The sequence below is a fragment of the Budorcas taxicolor genome, chromosome 19 (genome assembly GCF_023091745.1).
Source record: "Budorcas taxicolor isolate Tak-1 chromosome 19, Takin1.1, whole genome shotgun sequence".
Classification (NCBI taxonomy): Eukaryota; Metazoa; Chordata; class Mammalia; order Artiodactyla; family Bovidae; genus Budorcas; species Budorcas taxicolor.
In genome coordinates this window covers 48,321,776-48,348,927 of record NC_068928.1, presented here as the reverse complement: position 1 = coordinate 48,348,927, position 27,152 = coordinate 48,321,776, and the positions used below count along the sequence as shown (strand labels likewise).

The 27,152-nt window shown below is 39.9% G+C and overlaps 2 protein-coding genes across 3 annotated transcripts in view; one reads left to right on the top strand and one right to left on the bottom strand.

The window, feature by feature from the left end:
• Positions 1–2,684, top strand: part of SMURF2 (SMAD specific E3 ubiquitin protein ligase 2) — a 66,872-nt gene extending 64,188 nt beyond the window's left edge. Inside the window, exons 17-20 of one of the 2 annotated variants that reach the window (XR_008201074.1) lie at positions 416–617; positions 799–829; positions 1,813–1,888; positions 2,197–2,220. Coding sequence is in view for 1 of the 2 variants with exons in the window: in XM_052658838.1 (XP_052514798.1) it covers positions 416–617; positions 1,813–1,888; positions 2,197–2,296 (378 nt within the window). In the remaining variant the exon portion in view is untranslated. Of the gene's footprint in view, positions 1–415; positions 618–798; positions 830–1,812; positions 1,889–2,196 lie in introns of both variants that reach the window. The other variant, XM_052658838.1, reaches the window with a different exon arrangement.
• An 8,765-nt stretch (positions 2,685–11,449) lies between these two features.
• Positions 11,450–27,152, bottom strand: part of CEP95 (centrosomal protein 95) — a 36,455-nt gene continuing 20,752 nt past the window's right edge. The window contains exons 6-19 of the mRNA XM_052658299.1: positions 25,425–25,556; positions 24,551–24,744; positions 22,909–23,021; positions 22,593–22,722; positions 21,865–22,015; positions 19,100–19,239; positions 18,256–18,345; positions 17,341–17,470; positions 16,417–16,586; positions 16,229–16,303; positions 14,489–14,641; positions 12,262–12,408; positions 11,939–12,010; positions 11,450–11,679 (exon numbers count right to left, since the gene is read on the bottom strand). Of these exons, the coding sequence (XP_052514259.1) occupies positions 11,503–11,679; positions 11,939–12,010; positions 12,262–12,408; positions 14,489–14,641; positions 16,229–16,303; positions 16,417–16,586; positions 17,341–17,470; positions 18,256–18,345; positions 19,100–19,239; positions 21,865–22,015; positions 22,593–22,722; positions 22,909–23,021; positions 24,551–24,744; positions 25,425–25,556 (1,874 nt within the window). The 3' untranslated portion in view covers positions 11,450–11,502. The remainder of the gene's footprint in view (positions 11,680–11,938; positions 12,011–12,261; positions 12,409–14,488; positions 14,642–16,228; positions 16,304–16,416; positions 16,587–17,340; positions 17,471–18,255; positions 18,346–19,099; positions 19,240–21,864; positions 22,016–22,592; positions 22,723–22,908; positions 23,022–24,550; positions 24,745–25,424; positions 25,557–27,152) is intronic.

Sequence of the window (27,152 nt, the reverse complement as noted above, 5' to 3'; positions counted from 1 at the left end):
AAATTGGAAGAGTAGGCACAGGCCCTAAGGAAGGCATATGTAAGCTGTATGTACTCTAAACCTAGTTTCTGATCATTACCTTTTTTTAGAATTCCACTGTGAGATTATGGAACTTCTCATCTTGTCATGTCCATCACTGTGGTTCTCAGATCCTGGGTAGGGAACCTGCAGTGTGTAGGTACTCATGGAGCTTTTAAAAAATACAGATCCTAATTCACCCCAGATTCACAGCATTAAAATATGAGCATAGAACCTAGTGTGTACATTTTGAAAAACTTTCCAGGTGGTTCTGATGTCTACCTTTGATTAAGGACACCATTTGAAAGCGAACATTGCAAATCTAAAGTTCCATTTTAAGGAATTTTTGGCCTGACTTGGGTTTCCATTGTTCATTATTTGTGCAATATTTTAACAGCTCATTATTTGTGGACTTGGAAAGATAGATGTTAATGACTGGAAGGTAAACACCCGGTTAAAACACTGTACTCCAGACAGCAACGTTGTCAAGTGGTTCTGGAAGGCTGTGGAGTTCTTTGACGAAGAACGACGAGCACGGTTGCTTCAGTTTGTGACCGGCTCATCCCGAGTGCCTCTGCAGGGCTTCAAGGCTTTACAAGGTAGGAGAGAGGGAGGCACAGACGATCTGGCATCTCGTCGTCGGGGGCAGGGAGTTAGTATTTGGTGTATGCAGATGGTGTACACATGTGCTTATAAACATTCTCTTTTCACTCTGGTTCTTATCTGTAACTCTTGTGTCTTGATACCTTCTTCTCCTTCCTTCCTTTGTTCCCTCCCAAGAGCCTCTCCCGCTGGGTTCTCTGTGGTTGTAGTGAGTGCCGCATGTCAGGGGCGTGTGTGCTGACGCTCTGCCTTTCCTGGGCACCTCGCTTTAGAATGCTGCTGCCCGTTCCTCTAGGGGAGTCTGTCTGCTTCCATGCTCACATCTCAGCCTGGCAAACGTTTACCCACCTGGGAGGCCTCTCCCCTCTACTTTTTTAATCTTTTAATAGAGGCAGCATGGGTCGTGGAAGCCGTTTGTCTGATAGAACACTTTCAGTTAATGCATGGCATCAGACCATCTCACAGCCGTATTCCATTTTTAAGAACTGCTTTCCGTGGAAGAGCTGTTCATTTGGGGGATGAGTTGGGATATTGCTAGTGATCGTGGTGCTTCACTGGGTGGCAGTGTTCCTTTACCTCTGAAGCTTTTCATTTTTAAAACTGCTGCTGCTGCTGGTGACTGAGGGTGTAGGAAGCAAGACTGGTACATGACTCCACAGTGCTGCGTACAGTCAATGTGTCAGAATTCCGTGGGGGAAAACAGACTTGAGTCGTGTTTGCATTCCCTATGTGGAGAACTCGTTATCAGCAGACTGCCCAAATGCATGAAGTGAAGTTGTATTTCTGCCAACTCTACTCTCTAGACTGCTGATCTTTTGCTCTCTGCAAAGTCTGAGGAGTGAAACCTAAATTTGCATTAGGCTGTCATCTTTTTGAAGATGTGCTGGATCTTGGATTTGCCCCTTTGGGACAATGATTATCCATAGAAGATAGAAGTTGGCAAAAGGTTTCAATCCTGAACTTTTTCTTAAATTGAAAGGCTAGCAGATCAAGGAATCAGCCTTGTTATCCAAGGTCAGTTCCAGCTTTTAAAAACCCAGATTCTTTTCCTAGGCCTTTTGGCAGCTGTGTGGAGTCACCAGTCCTCCCTTAGCCCTAGACCCTATGGTTCATGTACCAGTTTTATTCTGAGATTCTGAAGGCTGACACAGGTGCCCACAGCGATCTGACCCGCACTGGCTCCCTCTGCAGGTGCCGCAGGCCCACGGCTGTTCACCATACATCAGATCGACGCTTGCACCAACAACCTCCCCAAAGCCCACACCTGGTGAGTTACTTCAGTAGCTTTTTCCCTCATGCCAGCTATGTAGGTGTTAGTTTCAAGCAGATTTCACATTGTATTTGTTCTTTTTACTGAATGGACCCTTAAAAGAGTTGCTTATCATTCCTTTTAAATGGATTAAGATTATCCAAAAATGGGTAGGAAAATTCCTTTGGGGGATTTTCAAGTAAATCTCAACTTGAGAGGAATATAGCCTCTTTCTTGTAGTTTTCTGTATTAGTTTAGTGTAAACTAATACACACTTGCCAGTCAGTTGCCCTGTTTTGAATGAACTGTGATTTGCTTATTTACAGCTTCAATCGAATAGACATTCCGCCCTATGAAAGCTATGAAAAGTTATATGAAAAGCTGCTAACAGCCATCGAAGAAACGTGTGGATTTGCTGTGGAATGACAACTTCAAGGATTTACCCAGGACTCTATTTATAGCCTGAGGGACAGACAGCCTCCTTTCAGCAGAATTTCAAGGAATGCTGAAATACAGGAAAATGCCCCCCTCCCCCACCCTCCCTTTAAAAAATTTTAGGACACTGTGAGGGGAAAGGACAATTTTGAAATTCCTTTTCAAGGAAAAAAAGAGGTCTTTATGCTTTGCCATGAGGCCACATTCAGCTGCTATTTAAAATTAATATCTTGAACCTAAAGAATGCTGACTTTTCCTACATTTCCAGAGTTAGGCAGTATTCTACACTTAAAGACTACTACTATTTTTATAAAAGGTAATCTATTCAAATCACTTCACAGATTTCAAGTCTATCAAACATCAAGACAACTTCAGCAGTCGGTACAAGTCACATTTCATTTTGAATACATGATTTTGAACAGCTCCTGTACTTGCTCTTTGTAAAAAATAAAATAAAATAAAATTATTTTGAATTATTCTACCTTTGTAAACAATTGGCTACAAAAGAATCTTTAAAAAAAATTAAGCCATTTACACATTTAATTGCATTTTTCTATAGCAAAGCATTATATTTTAGAAGCATTATATGTTTCAACCTAGCCTAAGTGAGTCTTTTTTATATTTTTCAAGCATGAATTCTCTGGAATACAGCTATATAATTTTGGTTGTCAAGTTCCTAATGCAACCATTTAGTCTGAACTTAGTAGCTTACTTGCTACAATAAAATGATGCATTCAGGGGCTCCCTGTTCTTTAAGAGACTTTAAAACAGAAACCTTAATTTTTTATCTTGAATGAGTATGATCAGGTATTTTGGATTTACGTTGCATCTTAAGTGGAAATACTGCATTTTTATAGCTACTCAGATCACATGGATGAGATGGGATTTTCATTCTGTTACTGGGTCAGCTTATCTTTGATATATATATATACTATGTCTGTAAACCAAAGTCTCCTATGACAAGTGCACCTAATTCATATTATATTTTAATTATGGTAAGTTTCTATCGAGTAAACCATCCTGAATCTCCGTTTAGCTGCTCATATCTTAATCAGTTAAAATTATGAAAAAGGAAAAACTCTGCTCGAAAGATTATTTAGCAAAGCTTAGAAAACTCTTTTACCTAACAAAATGAAGTGGGGGTGGTGGGGCAGGAGATGTGATTACTAAAAACAAAAACCAAAAAGTGATTCTAACTCTCTCATATACATTAAGTCTGAAGAGTAATTTTGGAGGTAATGGAATCTCGGTTCCCTTGGTGTTGAAGATCAGCATTTGATTTTGAAACATCCAGATTCAGCTTTGAAGGTGCGTGGCATGTTGCATGATCCAGAAGGCAACCAGAATTCTGGAGTGAGAGCTTGGAAAAATCTGAAGTCATGAGTGGTTCTTTAAATTCAGCCGTCAGAAATCTGCACTATTCTTTTTATTTTTTACATTGATGTGAAGTCAAGCATAGCAAATTTTGATGAGACAGCTTTGTTTAAATTTTGCAGCTTAATTATCAAGTGAATCAGCCCTTTGTGTACTTTCATTTGATGGATTGGTTTCAGCCTGTGTTCTTGGAGCCAAGGGCTTCCTCAGAGGTGCCTCGGAAGTCATGGTTAGAGGGGAGGGACAAAGAGAGGGCGAAGAAAGGCCGAGTTGGTATTTGAGCAGAGGCCTCGAACTCCCCACCCCCTTTTACCCAGAACAGCTCTGATTTTTCTTTTATATATATACATATATATATATAGGAATTTCACGTAAGGTTTGAGAGACTAGGAGGGGTGGGGGGATGGGTAGAATACAAGAGGTGGAAAACTTGCTGCTTAAAAAAAAAGTTGAGAACTACTCCTGGAGCTTCTCTGTGTTTATTTCATTCAGCCACATTCGACAGCCACACGCAAGCTGGTTTAGTCGTAACCGTGTAGTGGCGATGTGCTTATGCCGAACTGTTTCTTCCCACTTTGTTTTCTTACTGCATTCTTAGTTGTACCGGAGAACATCTTGAAATACCGTTTGATTATCAGTAGTTTTCAGCTTTCACAATAATACCTTATTGGTCGCAGGTCCATCTCTCTTTCATATTAAAGCACTAGCGCAGTGTAATTGTGCCTATTATCATCTTTCAGTAAAAGTAAGTGCATGATGAACACTTCAGAGAAATTATAACTGACAGATGAATAATGAAATGCTACTCTCAAAATAATGTACAAAATAGAGCAGGCAAATACCATCGCTTTTTGAGTGCCTTTTTAACTTTATGACTTTAATAGAGCTTTAAAAGAAAGAAACTCCCCTCCCTTAGAGTCTGTGGTGTCACCAACATAATTTATAGACATGGTTTAGATTTCGTTTTCAAAGTCACGTTACCTGACAAACAGGTGCTGAGCAGACAAAACCCCCTAACGAATCACTGAACCTTGGACTTGCACCTCATGTTTAATGTGAATATTTATTTCCACATGTCCCTCTTAGCTGGGTTTTTTCTAATCCTTCCTCTAGCTGTGTTATTTCAGACACGTGATGTCATGTTTCCATACAATGCCTTTGCATCGTGAATGCTTAATTGTGAACAGTGGTTGCTTTGTAGCGCTCTTATGCAGTACAGAGGAGAGTTTGTTTCAGAGGGCCTCACTTGGTGTAAAGTTTTTAAACAGTGCTGTGTATAGTGTACATTTTGTTTTTGCACATAGTTTGTTGCCCCGAATGGGTTTTATTTTTAACCAAGTCTTTTATTTTTTCTTTGTAATTACAGTCCAGAGCACAAGTTTCCCTTCTTTTAAATACAGTGTAATTTGCTTTATTTTATAACACTAAGTTGGCTTGAACTTCCGGTGCATTGAGCTGGCTGCATTGATGGGAGTTACGAGATTGTTCCAGACGTCTTGACAGTTTGATAGAGCAGCTCCTCCTGCTTGTCTTTAGGCTGCAGCACAGCCAATGGCTGCCATTTGTGGTATTTAATGTACTTACGTTAGAATGATGGTTGTACCAAATGCTGAGTTGTTCTGTTTCTAGATGTAATTAGTTCACTTATTGTAATATTCTTCTTCTCTCAAACTGACTTTAAAAACAAAGTTTTATCATTTTCATTGTATGTGTATTTATTACAGAGTGTTTTAGCTTTGATATTCTTTGTATTTTCACTCAGTTGTTACATGAGCTTTATCAATAACATCTGTATAAATGGTTTTTAAAAATTAACTATGTATGTGTCCATGCCGAAGTTGAGCAATAAATGAATGCTGTTTGCACTGTCACAGCATCAAAGTTTTTAAAGAATATTGTTTATATTGAATTGTTTTTAAGAACTTTGGCTCTATCAAGAGTGACTACTTACAGACCATAAAATGTGAAGTTTAAGAAGATTCGTGAACCTTCCTGAGCTGCTGATGTTGTCACGCGGTAGAGCCTGAGGGCTCGGGACCCCTTGTGCCAGGTCTGGCAGGGAAGCTGCTCGTTTTCTCCTGCAGTGGCGCAGCCTTAGTGGTCAGTGTGGCCTGTAACAGCCTGCCAGGCTCTGGAGGGCAGGGCTACGACTGGGGCCTCATTTGCTTCCTTGGTGTTGGGCAGTAAAATCCTCGAAAAGTAGCAATCAGTTACATTTTCCCAAGGAGCCATGGCTTTAAGGGTCATAATTTACAGTTCTGTAAATGTAGTGAATTGAAGTCTTATCTACCTGCCTACATGGGTGGACAGAGAACTGGATATTCTTTCATCCACAATAGTCTGTGTAAGTCTCTTCTCAGCCTAGGCCACACAGAGGCGTGTCTTGGCGGGGTGAGGGGGTGGTGGTGCAGTGGAAGCAGTCCTGTATTAAAAGTTCCCAGAAAAAAAAAATAATAAAAGTTCCCAGAGTGGGCATGGGGTCCATCTTTACAGCCTTTTGAATGTATCTTTTTTTGCTTTGCCTCACATTGCCAGTTTACTTGTTATGATCTAAAATTAGTAGTAGTATCATCTATGAATTACCTGAAAGTTTGAGTAATATGTGACGTTTTTCTGCCGTGTGGTGACCTTTTCATTATAATGAAGGTTAACCTCAGCACCACCCACTGCATTTACTTGTACTTGATATCCCAAATGCTTTCGGTAGGATATGCACAGAGGAATGGAGCAGACGTAATTACACAGAAAAAGGCTTAAAAGCTCATGATGATATTCTTAGCAAACTAGACAAATTAGATTTTCAAGTTACATTTCATTAAAAGGTATGCACCGTAAACATGGCTCGTTCTTTGTGCTGAAATTCAGCAAGCACCTGTCGTGTTCCTACCACGTGTCCAGCTCTGCACCAGCTTTAGGGACACAGCTTTTGGATGGTGTTTAAAAAAAAAAAAAACGGAACGTCCAAACTGGTGTTTCTAGTGTACGTCTCCGAAGCTACAGTGCAAACCGAGGTCCTCAGAACTCAAGAGTGTGTGCAGCAAATCAGTCAGTCATGATGGGAACACAACATTAATGACCTCACCTCCGCAAGGCTTCAAATCCCTTTTGGTTTTTAAAAGCTGGTACTGTTCCCCCACTCCCTTTCCCCATGACATCTCAGGTTCTAGCATACCTTTTCTGGATATTTGGGCTGGGATTTATCTAGGTTATCAAAATAGTCTGAGCTGTAGACTCTTTCAGAGTGTTTTATAAGCAAAGGAAGTGGAGAGACAACTCTAGCACCCTGAGGGGTGGGTAAGAGACCCGTCCAGGGCTTTTCTCCTGCTGATCTAAGTCTTCTCTCAGCCCAGAAGAGTTAAGGTGGAGAGCACATCACACTCAAACCTGGAGACCACTCACTTTTCCCAGAGACGGTGACAGTGGAGAACTCTCTAGACAGGAGGACAAAGTTCTGCTTTTTAATTCAGGTACAGTTGACACATTATATTCATTTCAGGTGTACATGATGATTCGATACCTGTCTGTATTGTGAAATGGTCAGTCTCAAGATCCATCACCAGTCGCAAATTTTTTTTTCCTTGTAATGAGAATTTTTAAGATCCCTCTTAGCAGCCTTCCAATATGCAATACATTATACTAACTGTAGTCACCATGCTGTACTTATATCCCTATGCCCTATAAGTGAAAGTTGCTCAGTCGTGTCTGATTCTTTGCGACCTCATGGGCTACAGTCTGTGAAATTCTCCAGGCCCCAATACTGGAGTGGGTAGCCATTTCCTTCTCCAGGGGATCTTCCCAACCAAGGGATCGAACCCAGGTCTCCTGCAGTGCAGGTGGCTTCTTTACCAGCTGAGCCACAAGGGAAGCCCTTATAACTGAAAGTTTATACCTTTTGGCCACCCTTCACCCATTTTTTCCATTCCCCATTTCTGACAACTACCAGTTTGTATCTACAAGCTCGGTTTTGAAGGGTGAGAAGGGTTTGTTTTTGTTTTAAATTACTCAAGTGAGATCAGATATTTGTCTCTTATTTTACTTATCATAATACCCTCAAGGTTAATGATGTTGTGAATGACAGGATTTCCTTTTTTAAGCTGAATGTTATTTCAGTGTGTGTATATATGTACATTTTCTCTATCCATTCGTCCATCGATGGACATGTAGGTTGTTTCTGTATTTTGGCTATTGCTTCAGTTGAATGTGGGGGTACGGATAATCTTTTCCAGTCAGTGTTTTCATTTTCTTCAGATAAATAACCAGAAGTGAAGTTGCTGAGTAATATGGTAGTTCTGTTTTTAATTTCTTGAGGAACCTCCATAGTGACTGCACCAGTTTACATGCCCACCAACAGTGTACCAAGGTTCCTTTTTCTGTGCATAGTCACCAAAACTTACTTTTTGGCAGCAAACAGTTATTAGATGATATCTCACTGTGGTTTTGACTTGCATTTCCTTGATCAGTGATGTTGAGCACCTTTTCATGACCTGTTGACCCTCAGTATCTTTGGGAAAAAATTACCTATTCAATTCCTCTGCCTATTTTATTACCAGATTGTTTGCTCCTGAGTTGTGTAAGTGCTTTATGTACTTTGGATATTAACTCCTGATCAGATGTCTGATTTGCAAATATTTTCCCCCATTCAGTGGTTGCCTTTTCATTTTGTTGATGGTTTTCTTTGCTGTGCAAGACTTCTTGGTTTGATTTAGTCTCACTTGTGCTTCTGGTGTCAAATCCAAAAAAGGAAAAAAATCATTGCCAAGACTGATGTCAGTGAGTTCACTGCCTTTTTCTTCCAGTTTTATGATTCCAGGTCTTACAAGTCTTAATCCATTCTGAGTTAACTACTTGTGTATAGTTAAGACAGTAGTCTAGCATTCTTTTGCATGCGGCTGTTCAGTTTTCCCAACATTATTTATTGAAGAGAATATCCTTTCCCCATTGTATATTCTTGGCTCACTTGTTACTGAATTAATTGATTTTATATGGTGGTGGTGGTTTAGTTGCTAAGTTGTGTCTGACTCTTGCGACCCCATGGACTGTAGCTCGCCAGGCTCCTGGGTCCATGGGATTGTTTGGGGCTAATTCTGTCCCATTAATTTATGTACCTTTATGCCAGTACCATATTGTTTTGAGTACTGCAGCTTTGTAACATAGTGTGATGTCAGGAAGCATGATGCCGCCAGCTTGTTCTTCAGGGGGCAGAGTTTTAAAGGCAGTTCAAATTTAGTGTATTTTTTAAGCTAAGAAGAAACTGGCCATGTCCATCAAATTCTAGGTTAGAGTTTGAATAGTTTGAAATTCCATTCAGCGTTTTCAGCATGTCTGGATTTAATCTAATAGATCACTCTATAAGCTGCAGCTTAAACCCCAATTTTGGAATTCCTTCTGTTTATGCCATTTCTCTTAACGATAGCTGTCTTCTGTCTGCCCTGCCTATCTAATTCTCCTGTTGCAGACACTCCCTGTTTTCAATGTGATACCTCTTTCTGTTGTGAATAAATTTCCCCTACACCCTTAAGTTCCTTCACTAACGGCTCTATTCTCCTGCCTTACTTAGACAAAGGTTTTCTTTTCCTTTCTGCATTTTATAGGAGAGGCAGCTAATTCTCCAGTGTCCCACATGATACAGTAATGCATATACACAGCTAAACATACATCGTTATTAAAAAAAAATTCTCATTACCAGCTTAAAAAAAATCTGAAGTAACAGATTTTAACTGTACTTGTAATCATTTCACAATAGGTACATTTATCAAATTAATATATGAAATTGTATAAACTTAAGGTATTATATAAATTTAAGATATATATCAATTATATCTCATTAAGAGAGGAGGGACTCTTCATCACCTGTTTCCCCAAACCCTAGTCTTACTTTCCAGAAGCTACTACTCCTAAACCTTCCGTCAGCTCTTGTGGTATTTCCGCATTTCCAGATGATGTGGTTAATAGTGCTCTTCATTACTTTTAGACAGTTTGATTTGGGGGTGGGGGGAGAATGGAGTAGAAGGATATTTAAAGATTTAGTTCTCACACAAACCACCTCATTCTGTAACACCTCCTCCCCCACCCCCACCTCATACAGTTATAGTTCTAAGTCACTTTTCAAATGTGTGATCATAAGCTTTCCCTGGTTGGTTCTGGGCAAACTGGTTTCACATATAATCCCCTTTCCACAGGTACTTGGATAGCAAGAGCTTCCACTGAGTAAAGTTACCGCTTCATAAATTTGCATTCTACTTTTAAAAAATGCACTGGCATCATCCCTTTCCTGGTAAATTCCCTCACCTGTTCTTTTTTGTTATTCCCAGTTACTTAGTCTGGCAAAGAAGAGCTAGATGAATTAACTTAAGAGTCCTAAAGCATTAAAAGGAAAAAAGAAAAAACAAGCATAATGATGCCTTTATAACAAATTTGAATAGTGTATTACGCAACGTTAGTTTAATAATCTGAGTCACACCTGGGGACTGTTCTTCCAGACCTTGGTGGTTAAGTTGCTAAGGTGTTTTTGACCCTTGAAACCCTATGAATGAGTATGTGTAGCCCGCCAGGTTTCTCTATCCATGGGAATCCCCAGGCAAGAATACTGCACAGGTTGCCGTTTCCTTCTCCAGGGGATCTTGCTGATCCAGGGATCGAACCCAGGTCTTCTGCACTGCAGACAGTCTCCTGCTTTGCAGGTGGCCGTTTCACTGACTGAGCCAGAGGCCACCCTCCACCTACGCTGTATTGACCACACTGCATTATACCCGCTCATACCACAGCTTTTTAAAGATTTGCTCATTTTACTTAAGAATACAGCATGTGTATCTAGCTAGACGTTATTTTCCTCGAACAGTTGTAGACCTTATGTTCTAGCTCTTGTGCACTTCCCGCATTCTGTCCATTCACCGGCACTGATTGCCACAATAGATATACTGCAGCTAGCTGCATGTCTCTTCTAACGATGCTCTAAATGTGGCTATCCAGGGGACTCCTGCCTGCCCAGAGAAAAGGGCAGCACGTGGGACCAGAGCATTGCCTTCAGCTGCTCTTCCCCCCAAGGTAAGCAGACCCCGCCCTATCATGCCAGCTGGCCTCCCTGGGTCTCGGTCCCTGTCCACATACTCCCCGCTCTATATGCCCTAATGGGCGCCCCTCTTCTCCCTTCCAATCCTCCTCTGGTGCCCTCTGCCATTCTCTGGCTTTGATTAGCAAAGTTCCCATTTCCTCAACTGCTCTGAAGTCTCCCCACACCTGGCTTTTACTGAAGCCCTCCTATTCAGGAAGGACATCACCCTGAGCGAGTTTTTCCTTCTTCCTCCTCTGCTCTCACCGGAAAGAGGGGTGGTGTACTCCTTCCCACCTGCCATCACGAGTGCTCTTTTGAGCACAGATGGACGATCTTACACCTGTCACCCCTCCCAAATGACAGAGGCCATAGTGCGTAATTCTCGTCTTCCAGCCTCCACGTGACAAAGTTACAGACTTCACCATCGTATTTTCAGGGTTTAACCCTAAGGAACCTCTAATGACAAGCCCACACTTTAGCTCTTTTCTGAATTACAGATCTTTTCTTTTGGTCCTCAAGTGCTGTTTTTGTTCACCTAAAGCAATAGGCTTCAGGAGCTTGCGGCTCAATTGAGCCTTGTTAATTGCTTTCATGCACCTCTTTTAAAGTTTTAGGTCAAATTCAAAGCAGTAAACTTTAAAAAAAATATTTATTTTAAAAGTTATTTCATGAAGAGTACTAGTCATTCAGAAATGATTCTTCTGGTTTAGATTGTTTTACTGGCTCAGTTCTAGCTCTGCCCTGGTGAAGTCCACACTGAGGAAGTCTGGCATCATAGGAAGGGGTTTTTACTGTACTGAAACGAAGCCAAATGAAGCCGACATTTGAAGCGCTCAGCTTCCAATTCCCGGAAAAAAGCATCGTCGTCGTTCTGTGTTATCATGTACTGCAGTTGTTGAATTTCCTTCTCCATCTTAGATCTCAGCTCTCTCTTCACCTTACATAACATCTAAAAGAGAATTCATGTCACTTGCTGGTCACAACCCGGATCCCGGCCCTCATCTATTTTTATTCCCTCTCTACTTTCCTGCTCATTAAGCTTCTGCAGTAATTTTAATAATTGAGCAGCAGCTCTCACAGAGATTGGAACAGGTAAAGTTAAAATCACAGAATACAGGTTTTGAATCGTTAATAGACCTTATTAGTATCCTCTCCACTTCTATTTCTTAAAAATGTAAATTAATGATTTCTATCTTGTTAATTATTACCTGGGCCTGTGATTTCTCTCTGGCTTTGAGCTCTTGACGTTCCTGTGATATGGCTTCTGCCAGCAATGAAAACTGTTTACAGGGAAGAAAAAAACCAAACCTTGTATTTGTAGTCCAAATATAACAATTATGTTCACAGGCTTAAAATCTTTAATGAAAATCAGCAATACAGATTCTATACTGTGGTCAAGCACTAGCTAATTTTATCTTAAATTTCAGTCAGTCTAACCTGTGTATGAAAAGTTCTGAATTAACATAGACTCATGACACCAGGTGGTCAAGATCAAGCACATCAGAACGTAAACTAGCAGCGGTGGACCCACCTGGTCTTTATAGTAGTTCTCCATCGAGTCCAGTTCATTCTGGTGCTGTCTCTTTTGTTCGTCTCGCTTTTCTTTGGCGTAGTTTCTTAGGTCTCGTAACCTTTGCTTTTGAATCTGTAAACCTTCTTCAAACAGTTTCTTAAATATCTGTTAATTATTTAAGTCAGAAAAAGTTATGCGGAGTTTTCATGGAGGAATAAAATTTTGCCCAACTAGAGGTATGCATACTGACTGTATTTCACAAAGTTTTTTTGGGGGGGAAATATCAGCAAGTAATACTTTAATACTCTTACTATATGGATATCACATTTTGCTAATTCACCAACTGATGGACACTGGTAGTGTTTCCTCTTTTTGTCTGTTATAAATAGGGCTGTTACAGTATGAACATCTATGTATAGTTACCTAGGGGTGAAAGTGCTGGATCATGTTTAACCTTTGGAGGAGCTGCCAGACTGTATTCCAAAGTAGTTGCACTGTTTTATAACCCCACCAGCCCTGCGTCTTGTGTTCCAACTTCTACATCCTTGCCAATACTTTATTTTAGCCACCTTTAGGGGTGAGAGTTGATGTCACTGTTGTTCTGACTTGTATTCCTTCAATGATTAATGATGTTCAGCATCTTTTCCTGTATTCCAAAGGCTCTCTGCTGCAGCCATGTATATGGGAAGATAGCCCTAGAGCAGAAGTGAATGCTGCATGTCCCCTTGGGCATAGCTGAGGGCCACGTCGTTATTATCTAACTAGGCCACAGATAAACAACTGTTCAAAGGATTTGGATATGCCCACTTGTCCTCCACTGATTAGTAAGAATTCTTGACCAAAGTACAGCCATGCATTCATTAGTCGGTGGTATTACCTTAGTGTGAAGTTATTAAACCTCTCAAAGCCTTAGTAAGGATCCTCTAGAAATGAGGATAATAGTATTACTCCCTTCAGAGTATTCAGTCCCAAGAAGTAGAATTACCGTAATGTTTTACTCTAGAGATGAAATTTATTGCTAGTTTGAAATCACAAGCTTGATAAGGATGAAACAAGTATCCTGTGGAAAGATCTCACAGCATACCTATCCATTATTTTCCTGATTTTGAGTAGAATCGAAGGTCATGTAATCACACCTTAAGTTCCTGTCTCTTAGAACATGTTCCCAGCCCCCTAAAGCAGTCATCCTGGAAAAATACTGACACACAGGAGGTCAGAGGGAATTAAGACTTCACATTAAGACAAGCGCAGTGGAGAAATTCAGATAACCAACAGGCACGTGAAAAGATGCTCAACCTCTCTTATTATTAGAGAAATGCAAATCAAGACTACAATGAAGTATCACTTCACGCCAGCCAGAATGGCCATGATTAAAAAGTCTACAAACGCCAGGGAGGGCGTGGAGAAAAGGGAATCCTCCGACACTGCTGGTGGGAATATAAGCTGGTGAAGCCACTATGGAAAACAATATGGAGGTTCCTCAGAAAACTAAGAATAGGATTTCCATATAATCCAGCACTCCTGTTCCTGGGCATGTATCTGTATAAACCTATAATGTGAAAAGATACATGCACCCTAATGTTCACAGCAGCACTATTCACCATAGCCAAGACACAGAAACAACTTAAACGGCCATCAGCAGATGAATGGGTGGATATAGAAGATGTGGAACATATACGCAATGGAACATTACTCAGTCATAAAAAGAACAAAATAATGCCATTCGCAGCAACATGGATGCAACTCGAGATTATCTTACTAAGTGAGTCAAACAGAAAGACAAATGCCATATAATATCACTTATACGTGGCATCTAAAATATGACAAGTGAACCTGTCTACTGAGGGGGAGGGAGGCAGAGGCTCAGCTGGGGTTAGCAGGTGTCAACTTTCATATGGAGAATGGAGAAACAAGGTCCCACTGTACAGGATATTTGTCAATACCCTTTGACCATAAAGGAAAAGAATGTATGTATAACTGAGTCATTGCTGTAAAGCAGTAATTAACACAACTATACTTCAACTGCAAATCAACTATACTTTGATTTTTGAAATAGTAGTAGAGACTGCGAATAGACTGGGATGCACTATGGCAGTAATAAAATGAGGTGTGAACAAGTCTGAACTCTAGCCAGCATTCCAGACTTGCATTCAAATTAGGACAAGCGTCACAATGAGGGTGGTTCAAAAAGGTAACAGACAAAATTTATCTTTTTAATTGGATTGGACAGAAAAGCCATAGTTACCATTTCTTCCCGGCTCCTCATTCTCATCATTTTTGAACGCAACTGAACTCTATAATCATCATAATGTTTTCGGGCACGAACAATCTGCTGTCGATTTTCTTTTATCTTTGATTGGGTCAATTTCTGCCTATGAATTCGGTCCTTGAAGTCTTGCTACGGGAAAGGAAAAAGAGGTAAGGACAAGAGGAAGACAGACTCTGAGGTTTTCATCGGCCCTGCTCCCCATCACGATGTCTTTGGGCAGCAAGCTGGCTGCGGAGGGCCCGTGGTCTGCTGGCTGCGCAGAGCGTGGCCCCCGGAAGCCTGCCAGCCTTTGTTGGTAGGTTCGTCATCGGAGTCAGAAGAGCTGCCCCACAGCCCAGTGGTTAAGATTCTGTGCTCCCACTGCAGGGGGCATGGGCTCCACCCCTGGTAGGGGCAGTAAGAGCCTGCCTGCCATTGTGTAGCCAAAAAAGCGGAAAAAGAAGAGCCATCTCCACTGAGCCCCTCTCAAATGAGAATCTCATCTCCCTGTTCCTCCAGGAGGTCACCTAAGTAATACCCAGATGCCCACTTAAAAGGAGTAGAAAACTGGCACTCTCAAAAGATGCAAAACTAAGGAAATCAGGTGATAACTTAGCAAAGTAGTGAGGATGAAATGAAGTCATGAAGGAAAAGCCTTCAGACTACCTGTCCAGACACGCGTGTTCTTCTCCCCAGCACCAGAGTTCCACATGCAATTCCTGATGCTTCCCCTTCCTTCTTAGGAACTGTTGAGAGTTTCAGTTCTCGCTGCCTGTCTACTGGAGAAGGCGATGGCACCCCACTCCAGTACTCTTGCCTGGAGAATCCCCATGGACAGAGGAGCCTGGCAGGCTACAGTCCATGGGGTTGCGAAGAGTCGGACACAACTGAGCGACTTCACTTTGACTTTTCACTTTCATGCACTGGAGAAGGAAATGGCACCCCACTCCAGTGTTCTTGCCTGGAGAACCCCAGGGACGGGAGCCTGGTGGGCTGCCATCTATGGGGTCGCACCGAGTCGGACACGACTGAAGCGACTTAGCAGCAGCTTGTCTCTATACTCAGTCTCTTCCTCTGGCTTATTACTGTCTTTGATCTCTGTCCTCTCCCTTCATGATACTTAACAGGATAACATTATCTAGTATACGATTGTTAGCCCAAATTATAATGGAGGCATAAATAACCTCAACTTTCTATTTGGGACCTGAGAAAGAAGGGAGAGGACAAAAAAAACACTTGAGTTAACCACCTGGTACCCTGAAGGGGCTCATAGGTAGAGACAGACCTGGATTAAAATCTAACCTTGCCCTTGCTGATTATGGCAAGGCTGAGGGCAGGTTAACATTTCAAAACTTCAGTGTTTTCATTTCACAGAAAACATCTCTTTTGTGTTACTATAGAGACACTGTATAGGGAGGGAAGTTCAGGAGGAAGATTCAAGATGGAGGGGACATATGTATACCTATAGCTAATTCATGCTGATATTTGGCAGAAAAGAGCAAAATTCTGTCAAGCAATTACCCTCCAATTAAAAAATAAGTTAGAAAAAATAAAACTGTGTTTATGAAGCACCTAGTACCTTACCCTCACGTCAATGTTGGTTAAAGACCTAAATGCTTCCACAGGCAAATGCTGGAAGTATGAGTCAGTAGGGATATTGCCCGGCTAGTACAAATAAAAGTAATTAATATAACTTACAAATTCAAAGATATAATACCCGGTTTGCTCTTGACATACCAGTCTCTTGTTATGTTCATATTCTTTCTTGATAAGCGCAGTAAGGAGGTCATGCCTTCTCAAGGCTTCTTCTATCTTTAAGTGGGATGGAAGAGAAGGAGGTTAATAATTCTATTCACTAGATTATCAAGGATAAGCTCTGCCTCTTTTTGCTTTGTATTTCTATGCTTAATTGACAGTTATCTTACTTCATCCTGGAGTTTCTTCTTTGACTGATTTTCTCTATATGCGTCTTTTTTGAGTTGTTCAACCTGTGCGATTTGCTGTTTCCACATTTTGCTTAGTGTTTGGCCAGAAACATAGAGAAATGGAAACTGCTCCAGCATCAGGGGCAGGAGACTGTGTTCATTCACTTTCACTGCAAGGTAAAAAAAATTTTAATCTGAGAAACTTGCTGACAGCTTTTAAGAAGAAATCTCATTCAACCTTCAGTCAAAGCTTATCTACGTGATATGGCTCTGAGCCTGAAAAGAACAAGTCTAAAAGTATGTTATTACTTTTGCATTCCTCTTCTGACTGGGACAAGCCAACTACTAGTACGGCTGAAAATAAGCTCAACATTTCTGACTGAGGACATGCTGGTCTTGTGAAGTCCATCCTAACTGCTCAGCTGATTCAGTGCCTGGGGTGGATGCTGTGTGTGGTCAAACAGACTCTCCAACCCTCCCAGGAGGGAAAGTCTGTGTCTAATAGGATGTAGTTAAAGGTCAGTGGTCTTTGAAAATGCACCTCGGTGCCAACTGTCAATATGCAGGAGCTGGATAGGCCCTCTGCTTGCTTTGGAGCATCCCTTTGGTTCTACCAACTTCCCAGAAACAAAGAAAAGGCAGCCAGCACTTGGTGAACAGAGAGAGCTGAAGCTGGAGCAGCAGGTCATAGCCAGTGCACTCCTCTGTGCCAATGTACTGGCATATACTTAAGAGTTTTAAAAGAAATGGCTCATTTAAGAGTTTTATCTCTCTTTATAGAAATTTAGCATACGGCAGAGGCAGAAGAGGGCAGTTTGTCCAGCTCACTGGTAGATGTTAGTTTTCAGTGCTGTGTCCTTGGCAGGCAGCACGCACTTTCAAAGGATGCCAGTTTTCCATAAAGTACAATTTTGTGGTTCTTACTTGGAACTGCTTTATTTGGCTTTGGCAAGGCACCTCTTGGACTTGGAGTTGTGGTTTTTCTAGAGTAAATCTTCCAGGGCTGACTTCGTTTTGGAGTTCCTTTATGAACAGCTTCTCTGTATATTTTTTCCTTAGACATAAAACAATAGAATGAGAAGTCCAATAGCTCTTTCATATATTATCTTAAATATTACATATCAGCAAAAATAGTCAACATAATTCCCAACCAAACTACCTTACTCAGACTCTAAGGTAAATACCTCTTTAGTTTCTGGCAGCCCGTGGAGTTTGAAAAAGCACTGAATTCAGGTTTCATAGTTGCCTTAGTCCTACCTGCTAAATACGACAACTGACAATGTTCAGTGTTCTGAGGTGCTTGCTTCTTTGACAGGCTTTTCCATGTGGATTACAGAAGTTCTAAACCAATGTTTAGTTATAACCATACTGTATTCTATATCCTGGTTTGTGAACATTTTAGCATAAGCATCTTCTTCCATGCTTTCATTTAGCTTCTGTAACTATTCCTTTGAAAGGCAATGAAAACTTATGCTTTGGGTTTGTTCCAACCAAGCTTAGAACTGGGATTTTCTGTCTTCTCTTACTCTCCCTCTTTAACTTGTCAGCCCAGACTGTCTTTAAAGCCTTGGTGAACTGATAAAACAATAGAAGCCCTTAAAACTGATGGAAGTTTCAGGCAGGCAGGAAAAAACACTAGAGTTTCTGGTACCACAGTTTAGCAGCTTGGTTACCCTATGAATAAAAGAAAATCCACATCCATGAAATGAAATTCTGCTTTTTTCTAAGAGGCTAATGATTAAGGTTCTGTTGATTCTTTTTTCCTTTCAAAAAGATCATCTCTATACTTTCCACTGATCTGATCAAATGGCATTTATTACAGTAGAGACTTTTACCCACTGTTTCCTCCTCGTCATTTATTCCTAGAGGTCCAATATTCTCTTGAACTTTATTTCTTCTTAGTTCCTTTTCAAATGCCTCAGTTATTGCCTACAGGGGAAAAGGCCATATGATATTATAGTTATTAAAAACATACAAATGAAAATGAAGAAAAAAAAATCTACCTAAGACTGCCATTCGAATCACTTTTTTTAAAGTTCCTTTCAGGCTACTGATCAATAAACATATATTATTTAACAGATACCTAACTGAGACATAAAACTTTACCTAATGTTATTTTTTTGTTCCCACAGTTTATAATTATTTTGATACACCCTTGGATGGAAGTTACATGTTGAATTACATCCTGAGTTAGTTTTTACCATTATAAAACATACTATAGCAAACAACTTAAATGTTCTAAATTTATGCTACATTTCAAAATCACTATTCCACAGCAGAATCCTCAGAAATCATACATTTTCCTGTTGAACCCTAACCATCTTTCATTCCTGTCTCGGGCATTTTCATCCTATCTGTAACTCAAATGGTCTGTCACATTTAATCCACCTCAAGTTCTCTTTATTTCTAAACCTCTCTCTGAAAATATCAGTCTACACTGATACACTTTCTTAATCCACTGGAGCACTGGGCTATATAAGGTTAGTTTTGTTAGAGTTTCAGGAGTACAAGTTTTATAATGGGGGACATAAAAGCCATGTCACATGATTTTGTCATCCACTCAGCTCAAGAATCTTAAATGCATTTTATGCCTTTAATCAACAGCATGTTCACTGTAGCATCTGGCTGAGGGTAAATAATGGTAATACCTGCTGCCTAGTAACAGTCAAGAGATGGGATATACCTGTGCTTGAAATCGGCGGATATCTGTTTCTTTGGGTTTTCGCTGCCTTTTTCTCTCCATCTGGAATTGTTTGTTTTTGTTAACTGGAGATGGAGAGAGTGAATGAGATCTGGAGGGTGCCTTTCTATGCATGGCAAGTCCTGCAACACAAAAGAGACACATACCGTGAGTTTCTGAGCGCCAAAAATGTTAAGCTGGCACCAAATAGTTGATTTTTACCAAATCCAAAGAGACTGTGAACGTGCTAAATGTGCTCTCCTCTAAGTGATTTCTATTTGTATGTTTAATCATACCAAGCAAACAGACAGATGCACATAAATATGTGCTCAAAATGTTTCAAAGAAGTACTAAGTTTCTATATTCACTTTTGGGTTGAAAATGGAGCAACATGTGGAATGCCTGCTGCACACAAAGGCCTATACTTAGTATTCTTGGTAGAGAGAGGGGAAAAAAAAAATTAAACCATCCTAGCAGTGTGTCTGCTAACCTTTTACCTATGTAGGTCCTGAGGAGGGGGATGTAAGTGTGTATGTATGTATATGTGTGTGTATATATATATACACACACACACACACCTTACCCTTATAAAGCAGCACCTTATATACAGAAGTTATTTAGCCTTTTTAAGCAGTCCTGTTCTTCCCTACTTAGTGATCCAGCCCCCATATTCCACACTGCCTGTGAGATCTAACAAATTAGTTCCCTCCACAAACTTTTTTATGTCCCATTGTTTATAGATACATTTAGGAATCTGCTAGTTGTGAAGAGGGGGACTCTGTGCCTTTTTGGAAAAGTAAATAATTCAATACAGCTCTGACATCAAGGAAATTTGAAAGGTTTGATAACTTTCTAAATAAATTTTTCCAGAGAAGTAAAGTGTCCTTGAGCTTTTATCTCTTTACTCTCTTAATTTAAATCTCTCAAGTTAAGTAAAACTAACTTGCACAATCTATTTTAAATGGTGTTTTAATAACATTTTTACTATGTCCACAATGTATTCTTTAGAAATTAAAGATCCAATAAACCAAACATTTTAACTTACAATGTGTTTTCAAAATGGTATAACATGCACATTACAGGGTGAGGGTTCCTAGAGATTACCTAAGCCAAATCTCAGGGAAGAGAGGAAATAATCAAGACAAGGAAAAAGTATTCTTAAGGTTAAAAAAAAAAAACTGAAAAGTAAGTTCTCGATGAGAAATGGACTGTTTCTAGAGAAACAAGGGATGACCAAAGTAGATAAAAATGAATGCAAAACATGCAGAATTTCAGTTGCTGGAAAATGGGATAGTTATTTGAACAAGCAGTAGGAAGCATCTGCAAGGATGGGGCAAACCGGAAACTGTCATGCATTGCTCATATAAGTACAAATGTGTGCGATCACTTTGGAGGGGAATTTGGCAATGATAAGAAAGTGTAATCCCCTGATCTACCAATTCTGGAAGATGTGGATCCTAGAGAAACTTTCGCACATATTACAAGTTGTTCATTGCAGAACTGTTTGTAGTTATGAAATCTGGAAGCAAAAAACCCCCACATATACATAAATAAAAACACACACTCATATAAATGAGATACACTGTACGAAATCAGTGAAAAGTGTCACTCAGTCATGTCCGACTCTTCATGACCCTACAGACTGTAGCCCGGCAGGATCCTCCGTCCGTGGAATTCTCCATGCAAGAATGCTGGAGCAGGTAGCCCTTCTCTTCTCCAGGGGATCTTCCCAACCCAGGGACTGAACCCACGTCTCCCACATTGCAGGCAAGATTCTTTACTGTCTGAGCCACTAGGGAAGCCCTGAGAATACTGGAGTGGGCAGCCATTCCCTTCTCCAGGGGATCTTCCCAACCTAGGGATCGAGCCTAGGTCTCTCCTGGATTGCAGGCAGATTCTTTACCGTCTTAGTCACCAAGGAAGCATGAACTCGGTTACACAGTAGTTATAATGAGTGAACCAGAAGTACGAACACATTTTTAAAACAATGTTAACAGGAAAAAAAAAAGTTGCACAATAATATATATAGTATCTATATAAATTTTAAAAATAGCATATTTAGACAGGTAACACAATGCTGTTAAAGAAAAAAGAGGTGAAATGGGAATTTGCTATATGACTCAGGGAACTTAAACTGGGGCTCTGTAAAAACCTAGAGGGGTGGGATACGGAGGGAGGTGGGAGGGACGTTCAAGAGGGAGGAGACATATGTATATCTATGGCTGATTCATCAACATTCATGATATTTGGCAGAAACCAACATAATACTATAAAGCAATTATCCTTCAATTAAAACATTAAAAAAAAAAATTTTTTTTAAGTAAAAAGAGAAGGGTGAGAGGGTTCCAGTTCAAGATGTTAATATACAGGCTCCTGAATTCATCTCCTCCAGAGACACTAACATATACTACATATGGAATAATTTCCTCTGAAAAGAATCTAGACACTAGATGAGTGACCCAAATGACAAAAAACCCACATCAAAAAGGGTTAGGGCACACCCTCAACTACCAGGAGCCATTAAGAATGAAGAGAGTGGCTAGGACAACCACAAAGATTTGAGAACCAACCAGGAGCTAGAGATGGGCTGAATGCTAAGAGTCCTCTCCTGTGCAAGACTACTCCTTCAGGACTGAGAGAGTGGCTGTTTTACATACTGCTCAGAAACCACCACAAAGTCAGGAAAATTAAGCAACAGTAGAATATGTTCCAAACAAAAAACAAGATAAAATTCAAACCGATCTAGACGAAACGCATACAGGCTTTACCTGGCCTTGGCTTCTTCGGTCCGTACTCCACAATGCCATCACTGTGCTGAGACAGGGTCTCGTCATTTCCACTTCCCACCTCTTCATTTCCAATATTCTCTTCGGAGCCAGTCTTTTCTTTCATTCGGTCACCCAGGGCACTTTTTAACATCTATCAAGAAAATTCTTTTTAACCTCTGTTACTGATTTCAGCAGAATGCAAGTTGGAAGGATGAGACAGATAAAACCTTTTAAAAGCTTTCTCTGATAATCAGGCACAGGTTCAGGCACAAGTTTTCAGACACTTATGCAGAGTTTCTAAAGGATATATATCAGTGCCACAGGCTATCAGTTCCAATAACCTTAATAGTAAGTCACATAGGGACTTAATATATTTATTCAATGATATCTCCAAACTACAGTATCTTTTGAAAATCAGAGCTCATCCAATTTTATATCAAAATGTCTTTAGTGACAAAGAGAAACAATACATATGCATCTAAATATGTATGGTTTAATGTAATCATTTGTTATTTAATCAGAATTTGATAAAATCTGGATGAATATGTACCAAATCTGGTTATATCATAAAAGGCTAGGAGATAATTTCTCAGCCTATGTCCCATCTGCTTGACTTACAGAAGATTTTCACAGTAACTAAGATAAAATTATTTTCTAGTTCATAAAGCTTAGCTCTCATCTTAATTGGACAATCTCAATACAGGTAAGACAAAAAAAATTAGACTTGCCGAGTCTAGTTCAGAGAGGCGCTGAGATAGCTTCTCTGATACTGCATGTAATTCTTGTTCTGTTAACCTTTTCCCTGCCCTCTGGGAGAAAGGTGAATCCCAGGATGAGACTGCAGCTCTGTTTTCATATCTGTAATAAAAAGTGATATGACATTTAAACAGACAAGTGTACATTACTTAGTTCAGAACAACTGTAATACATGCTTTGTCGTATGTTTCATACTGGCCTTCACAGCTAAATCTGGAGAGTACACCCTTAACTCTTCACATCCCTTTGCGAACAAACTGTAAACACTGAAGCCTGCAGCACTGTTACCTTCGTTCTCTGGGAAGTTTCCTTGTCCTAGGGCCTCGGTCCCGAGCTGGATACATTTCCTGTTTGCTATCTTTAGACAACTTGGAAGTTAAGGAAACTCTATTGTCTGGTTCCTATTAAAAACAAAGGAGAATTGATTTGAAAAAGACATACGGAAGACATAAAAAACAACATATTGTGTGTGATGGGGAGGGAGGACCTGTGATAGAAAGCTAGGTCCCTTTATTCTCCATGTTTTGCCTTTTTAAAAAACCCATTTGTCAAAACACTCTACTGATCACCAATGCCAAAGGAATGGAGCAATGTCTGTAAACTTGTCCTCAAAGAAAAAGCATGGCTCAGGATGTCATTCAAATACAAAGGCAAGTGAAGTGGTCTCAAATATGAAAATTTATAGAGGTTATGGCTACACCTGGACAGTGAAAAAATGATCAAATCACAAGCGGAAAGTATTAAAATCATTTTCTTTCATATGATGAAGTCAACAGAAACAGTTCAAAACAAATAGGCAAAATCTCTAAAATATGAATATAAATTCAACATTTTAAACAATGTATATCTTAACTTTGGAGGGAATCTTATGGAAAATATTTCTTGTGGTTAAGAAACATTTGATGTTTAATTAGCTCTTTAATTTCACTTATCTTTTTCTTCTATTAAAGTAAAATTAAATTTAATGCCTTTAAGTAAAAACTGTATTATAATCACATTTAAAAGAAACCTTTTTAAAACTGAAGTTAGTGTCCTTCTCAAGAACTGGTTCAAAATGATTATTTCCATTTAACTGCCACTCAGTAAAGAAAAAGAGTATTACCAACAACTCAGAAGCCCTTCCACCACCCCTGCAAGCCCCCTCAAAGTAACCACTAACCTATGATCCCTTTCTCTCTTTATCCGTTCACCCTCTGATCTAAACTGATGCTCAGAATGTTTAGAATGACGGTCACCTAATGCTAATTTACTTTTTTGGTATTGTTTCAATTTTTAATAATGACAGTGTATCATTTTTTAAACACATCTACCCTTGGCATATACCTGAGTGCTCTTGTTGCTGGGAAAATAGGAACATGATGACTGTATAAAGGAGGCTTTTATTTTCAAAGAAAAGAGTAGAAGCAAACAGGCCAGAATGCTAATAGTAGTTCACGCTGGATTAATAGGAATATGGCTGAAAGATTATTTTTTATACTTTCTGTTAAATAATTTCAATTATTAAATTAGATACATACAGTATGGGTTCTGAAGCTAGAATGCCGGAATTCTAATCCTAATTCTACAACTGCTGTGTGACCTCAGACAAGATTCTTAAACCCTGTATTTCAGTTTCCCCATAAGAAATAAAAATAGTTATCTACTTCAGAGCTGTGTTGTAAGAAGTAATTTATCCAATATTTGTAAAGTATGCAGAACTGTGCCTAACACAAAATGAGCACTCAGTATGTGTTGGCTCATCCTATTTCCCCTTTCACAGTCATCCTGCCCCTGTCTCCCAGGCTAAGAATACGCAGGTGTGTGCAGAGGTGAACTCTAAGAACTACAGTGCTCTCTGGTCAGTGCAGTATTCCTGACTACTATTCCAGCAGAGAGCTTTTAAATAAATCTGTAGGCTTTGGTCCAGCTGAAAGCAAGCTTTTCCACTTACCGTAGAAAATGCTGTGCCTTCTCCGGTAGAATTCATGGCAGGGGAGCAGTGACTTGAACGCAAGTACTCTCTTCCTATGGGGCAGGGAGCTCGAGGCTCTGAAGGGTGGTAAGGGGGATGCAAAGGGACAGCTGACCGGATAGGCTCCCCTAACTTCCTAGCACTTGGGATCACATCCACAGAGGAAATTCCTGCTAGTTGGACAAATCAAAGTGGACATTCAGACATGAATCGTTTCACATATACATATACCCTATACAAACAAGTGCACACACACACTACTTAGAAATACATTTTAAACCTGGAAAATGTTTTTAAGAAAAGTACACCGAAAAGACAACGGAAATAGGGACTCATTCTCAATGAACAAGTAGGGACCTAATTAAATCAGGAAGAATATAATTTTAATATTATAATAGTTTCCTAAAAAGTTACTAAAAACCTAAATGGCTTGAATAGCTATATAAATTATGGTTCATCTATATGTTATAAAAAGTTAGCCATTAACTATGACTTTATATAATACTACCCATATGAAAATCCTAGAGATAATATGAAATGAGAATATTTTTCAACTTAATATAATTTGAAGACCACCAACTCATAAACTAATGTATCAGAGACTCTTACGGTCCTAAAGCCTTCGAGAAGATTTAGAGAATAAAATAGTGGATGCAAACATATGACCAAAGACCATCTTCAGAAGACATCCAAGTTCATAATTAATAGTAAACATTTACAAATGAGGTCATGTAAAACCAAGAATTGCATTAACTGTAGAGCAACAAAAGTAAAAAGGCTAATAGCACTGCTCACGATCAGCTACCGCCAGCTCCCAGCCACAATCTCAAGAACTCTGTGCATTACTACTCACTGTCTTCAACAAAGGATGTCCTGCTCTTGGACAAAAAACTAGAGGGAGGGTTCAACACTGCTTCTTCTTGTGAGCTAGAGCATGGTAGGGTTGAGGATTTTTTAGACTGCATTTCATTAGGACCTTGGGCACCTAGAAAATATTAAAGGTAAAATTTCTTTATTGCTGTTAGACTAAAAGCTAAAAGTTTAGTATCTTGAGGATAAAAATATCAGAAAATGACATAAATCATAGAACTATGTTGGTCTGATTTCTTGAAATACCAATTACTTTGTCATAGCTAATAGCAACCTGTAGTTCTGTAGCCCAGAATCATTTATGTAACTTAAAAGCAGTTTTACACAATGTTTCATTCCTCCGCTTTAGAAAAGTAAGGGCCAGAGTTGTAGAAGTACCAACTGTTGCACAGGTGTATCTCTGAGCTAGAAGTCTTGGTTGGAACCATAATCAAAGATTTATAGGTCAAACCAATGTTCTGATTTTTTTTCTTTTAAAAAAACATTTGTTTTTATTTATTTGGATGCCCCCAGGTCTTAGTCGGGGCATGTGGGATCCAGTTCTCTGACCAGGGAATGAATTCTGGCTCCCTCCATTGGGAGTGCAGAGTCTTAGTCACTGGACCACCAGGGAAATCCCAAGTTTGGTCTAATTTTTGAATGGTTAATATTTTGAATCAGCTCCATATTATTATTATATTACATAGAAAGCAGTACTAAAATAGTTCTGAAATTGAGGCAATACCACTTTGCTAATCTTCCCTGGTGGCTCAGACGGTAAAGTGTCTGCCTACAATGCAGGAGATCCGGGTTCAATCCCTGGGTCAGGAAGATCTCCTGGAGAAGGAAATGGCAACTCACTCCAGTATTCTTGCCTGGAAAATCCCATGGATGGAGAAGCCTGGTGGGCTACAGTCCATGGGGTCGCAAAGAGTTGGACACGTTGCTGCCTTGGAAATCTACAATACACAAACTCCCCATAAACAAAATGGATTTCCTCATTTTTGATGGAATTTCTCCTAAAAACTCATGGTTAATTATCATCTAGAACTTTTGTCAGAGTGAAAGTTACACATTTAATTATCTCTCAATCTTCAGATTGTTTTAGAACCTACTGTTTTATCACTGCAGAGATTGTGAACTTCTCTACTGTAAACATTAATAATATTTCAATTAGGGATTTCCTTGGTGGCCTAACAGTTAAGATTCTGGACTTTTTCTGCTGTGGCCTGGGTTCATCCCCTGGTCAGGGAACTGAGAACCCGCAAGCTGCATGGCAGAGACAAGAAAAAAATTATATAAGTATTTATATAATACATACATAATATCTCATTTACAAAAAAAAAGGGTCCGCAGTAAAACAAATGAGTGAAGACAGAAGCACAAACTTCCCATTAAGTCATGGGGATTTAATGTACAGTAGGTAAAAGTTTTAGTTGCTTAGTCGTCTCCGACTCTTTGCTACCCCACAGACTAGCCCACCAGGCTCCTCTGTCCATGGAATTCTCCATGAAACAATACTGGAGTGGGTTGCCACTCCTTTCTCCAGGGGATCTTCCCAATCCAGGGATCGAATCCGGGTGTCCGGCACTGCAGGCAGATTCTTTACTGTCTGAGCCACCAGGGAAGCCCCAGTGTACAGCATGGTGACTACAATTAATACTGTGTTGAGCAGGCAGTGCCCTGGGCGCCAGAAGCCTCCTCCTCCATGAGCCTGGTTCACGCCAACTGT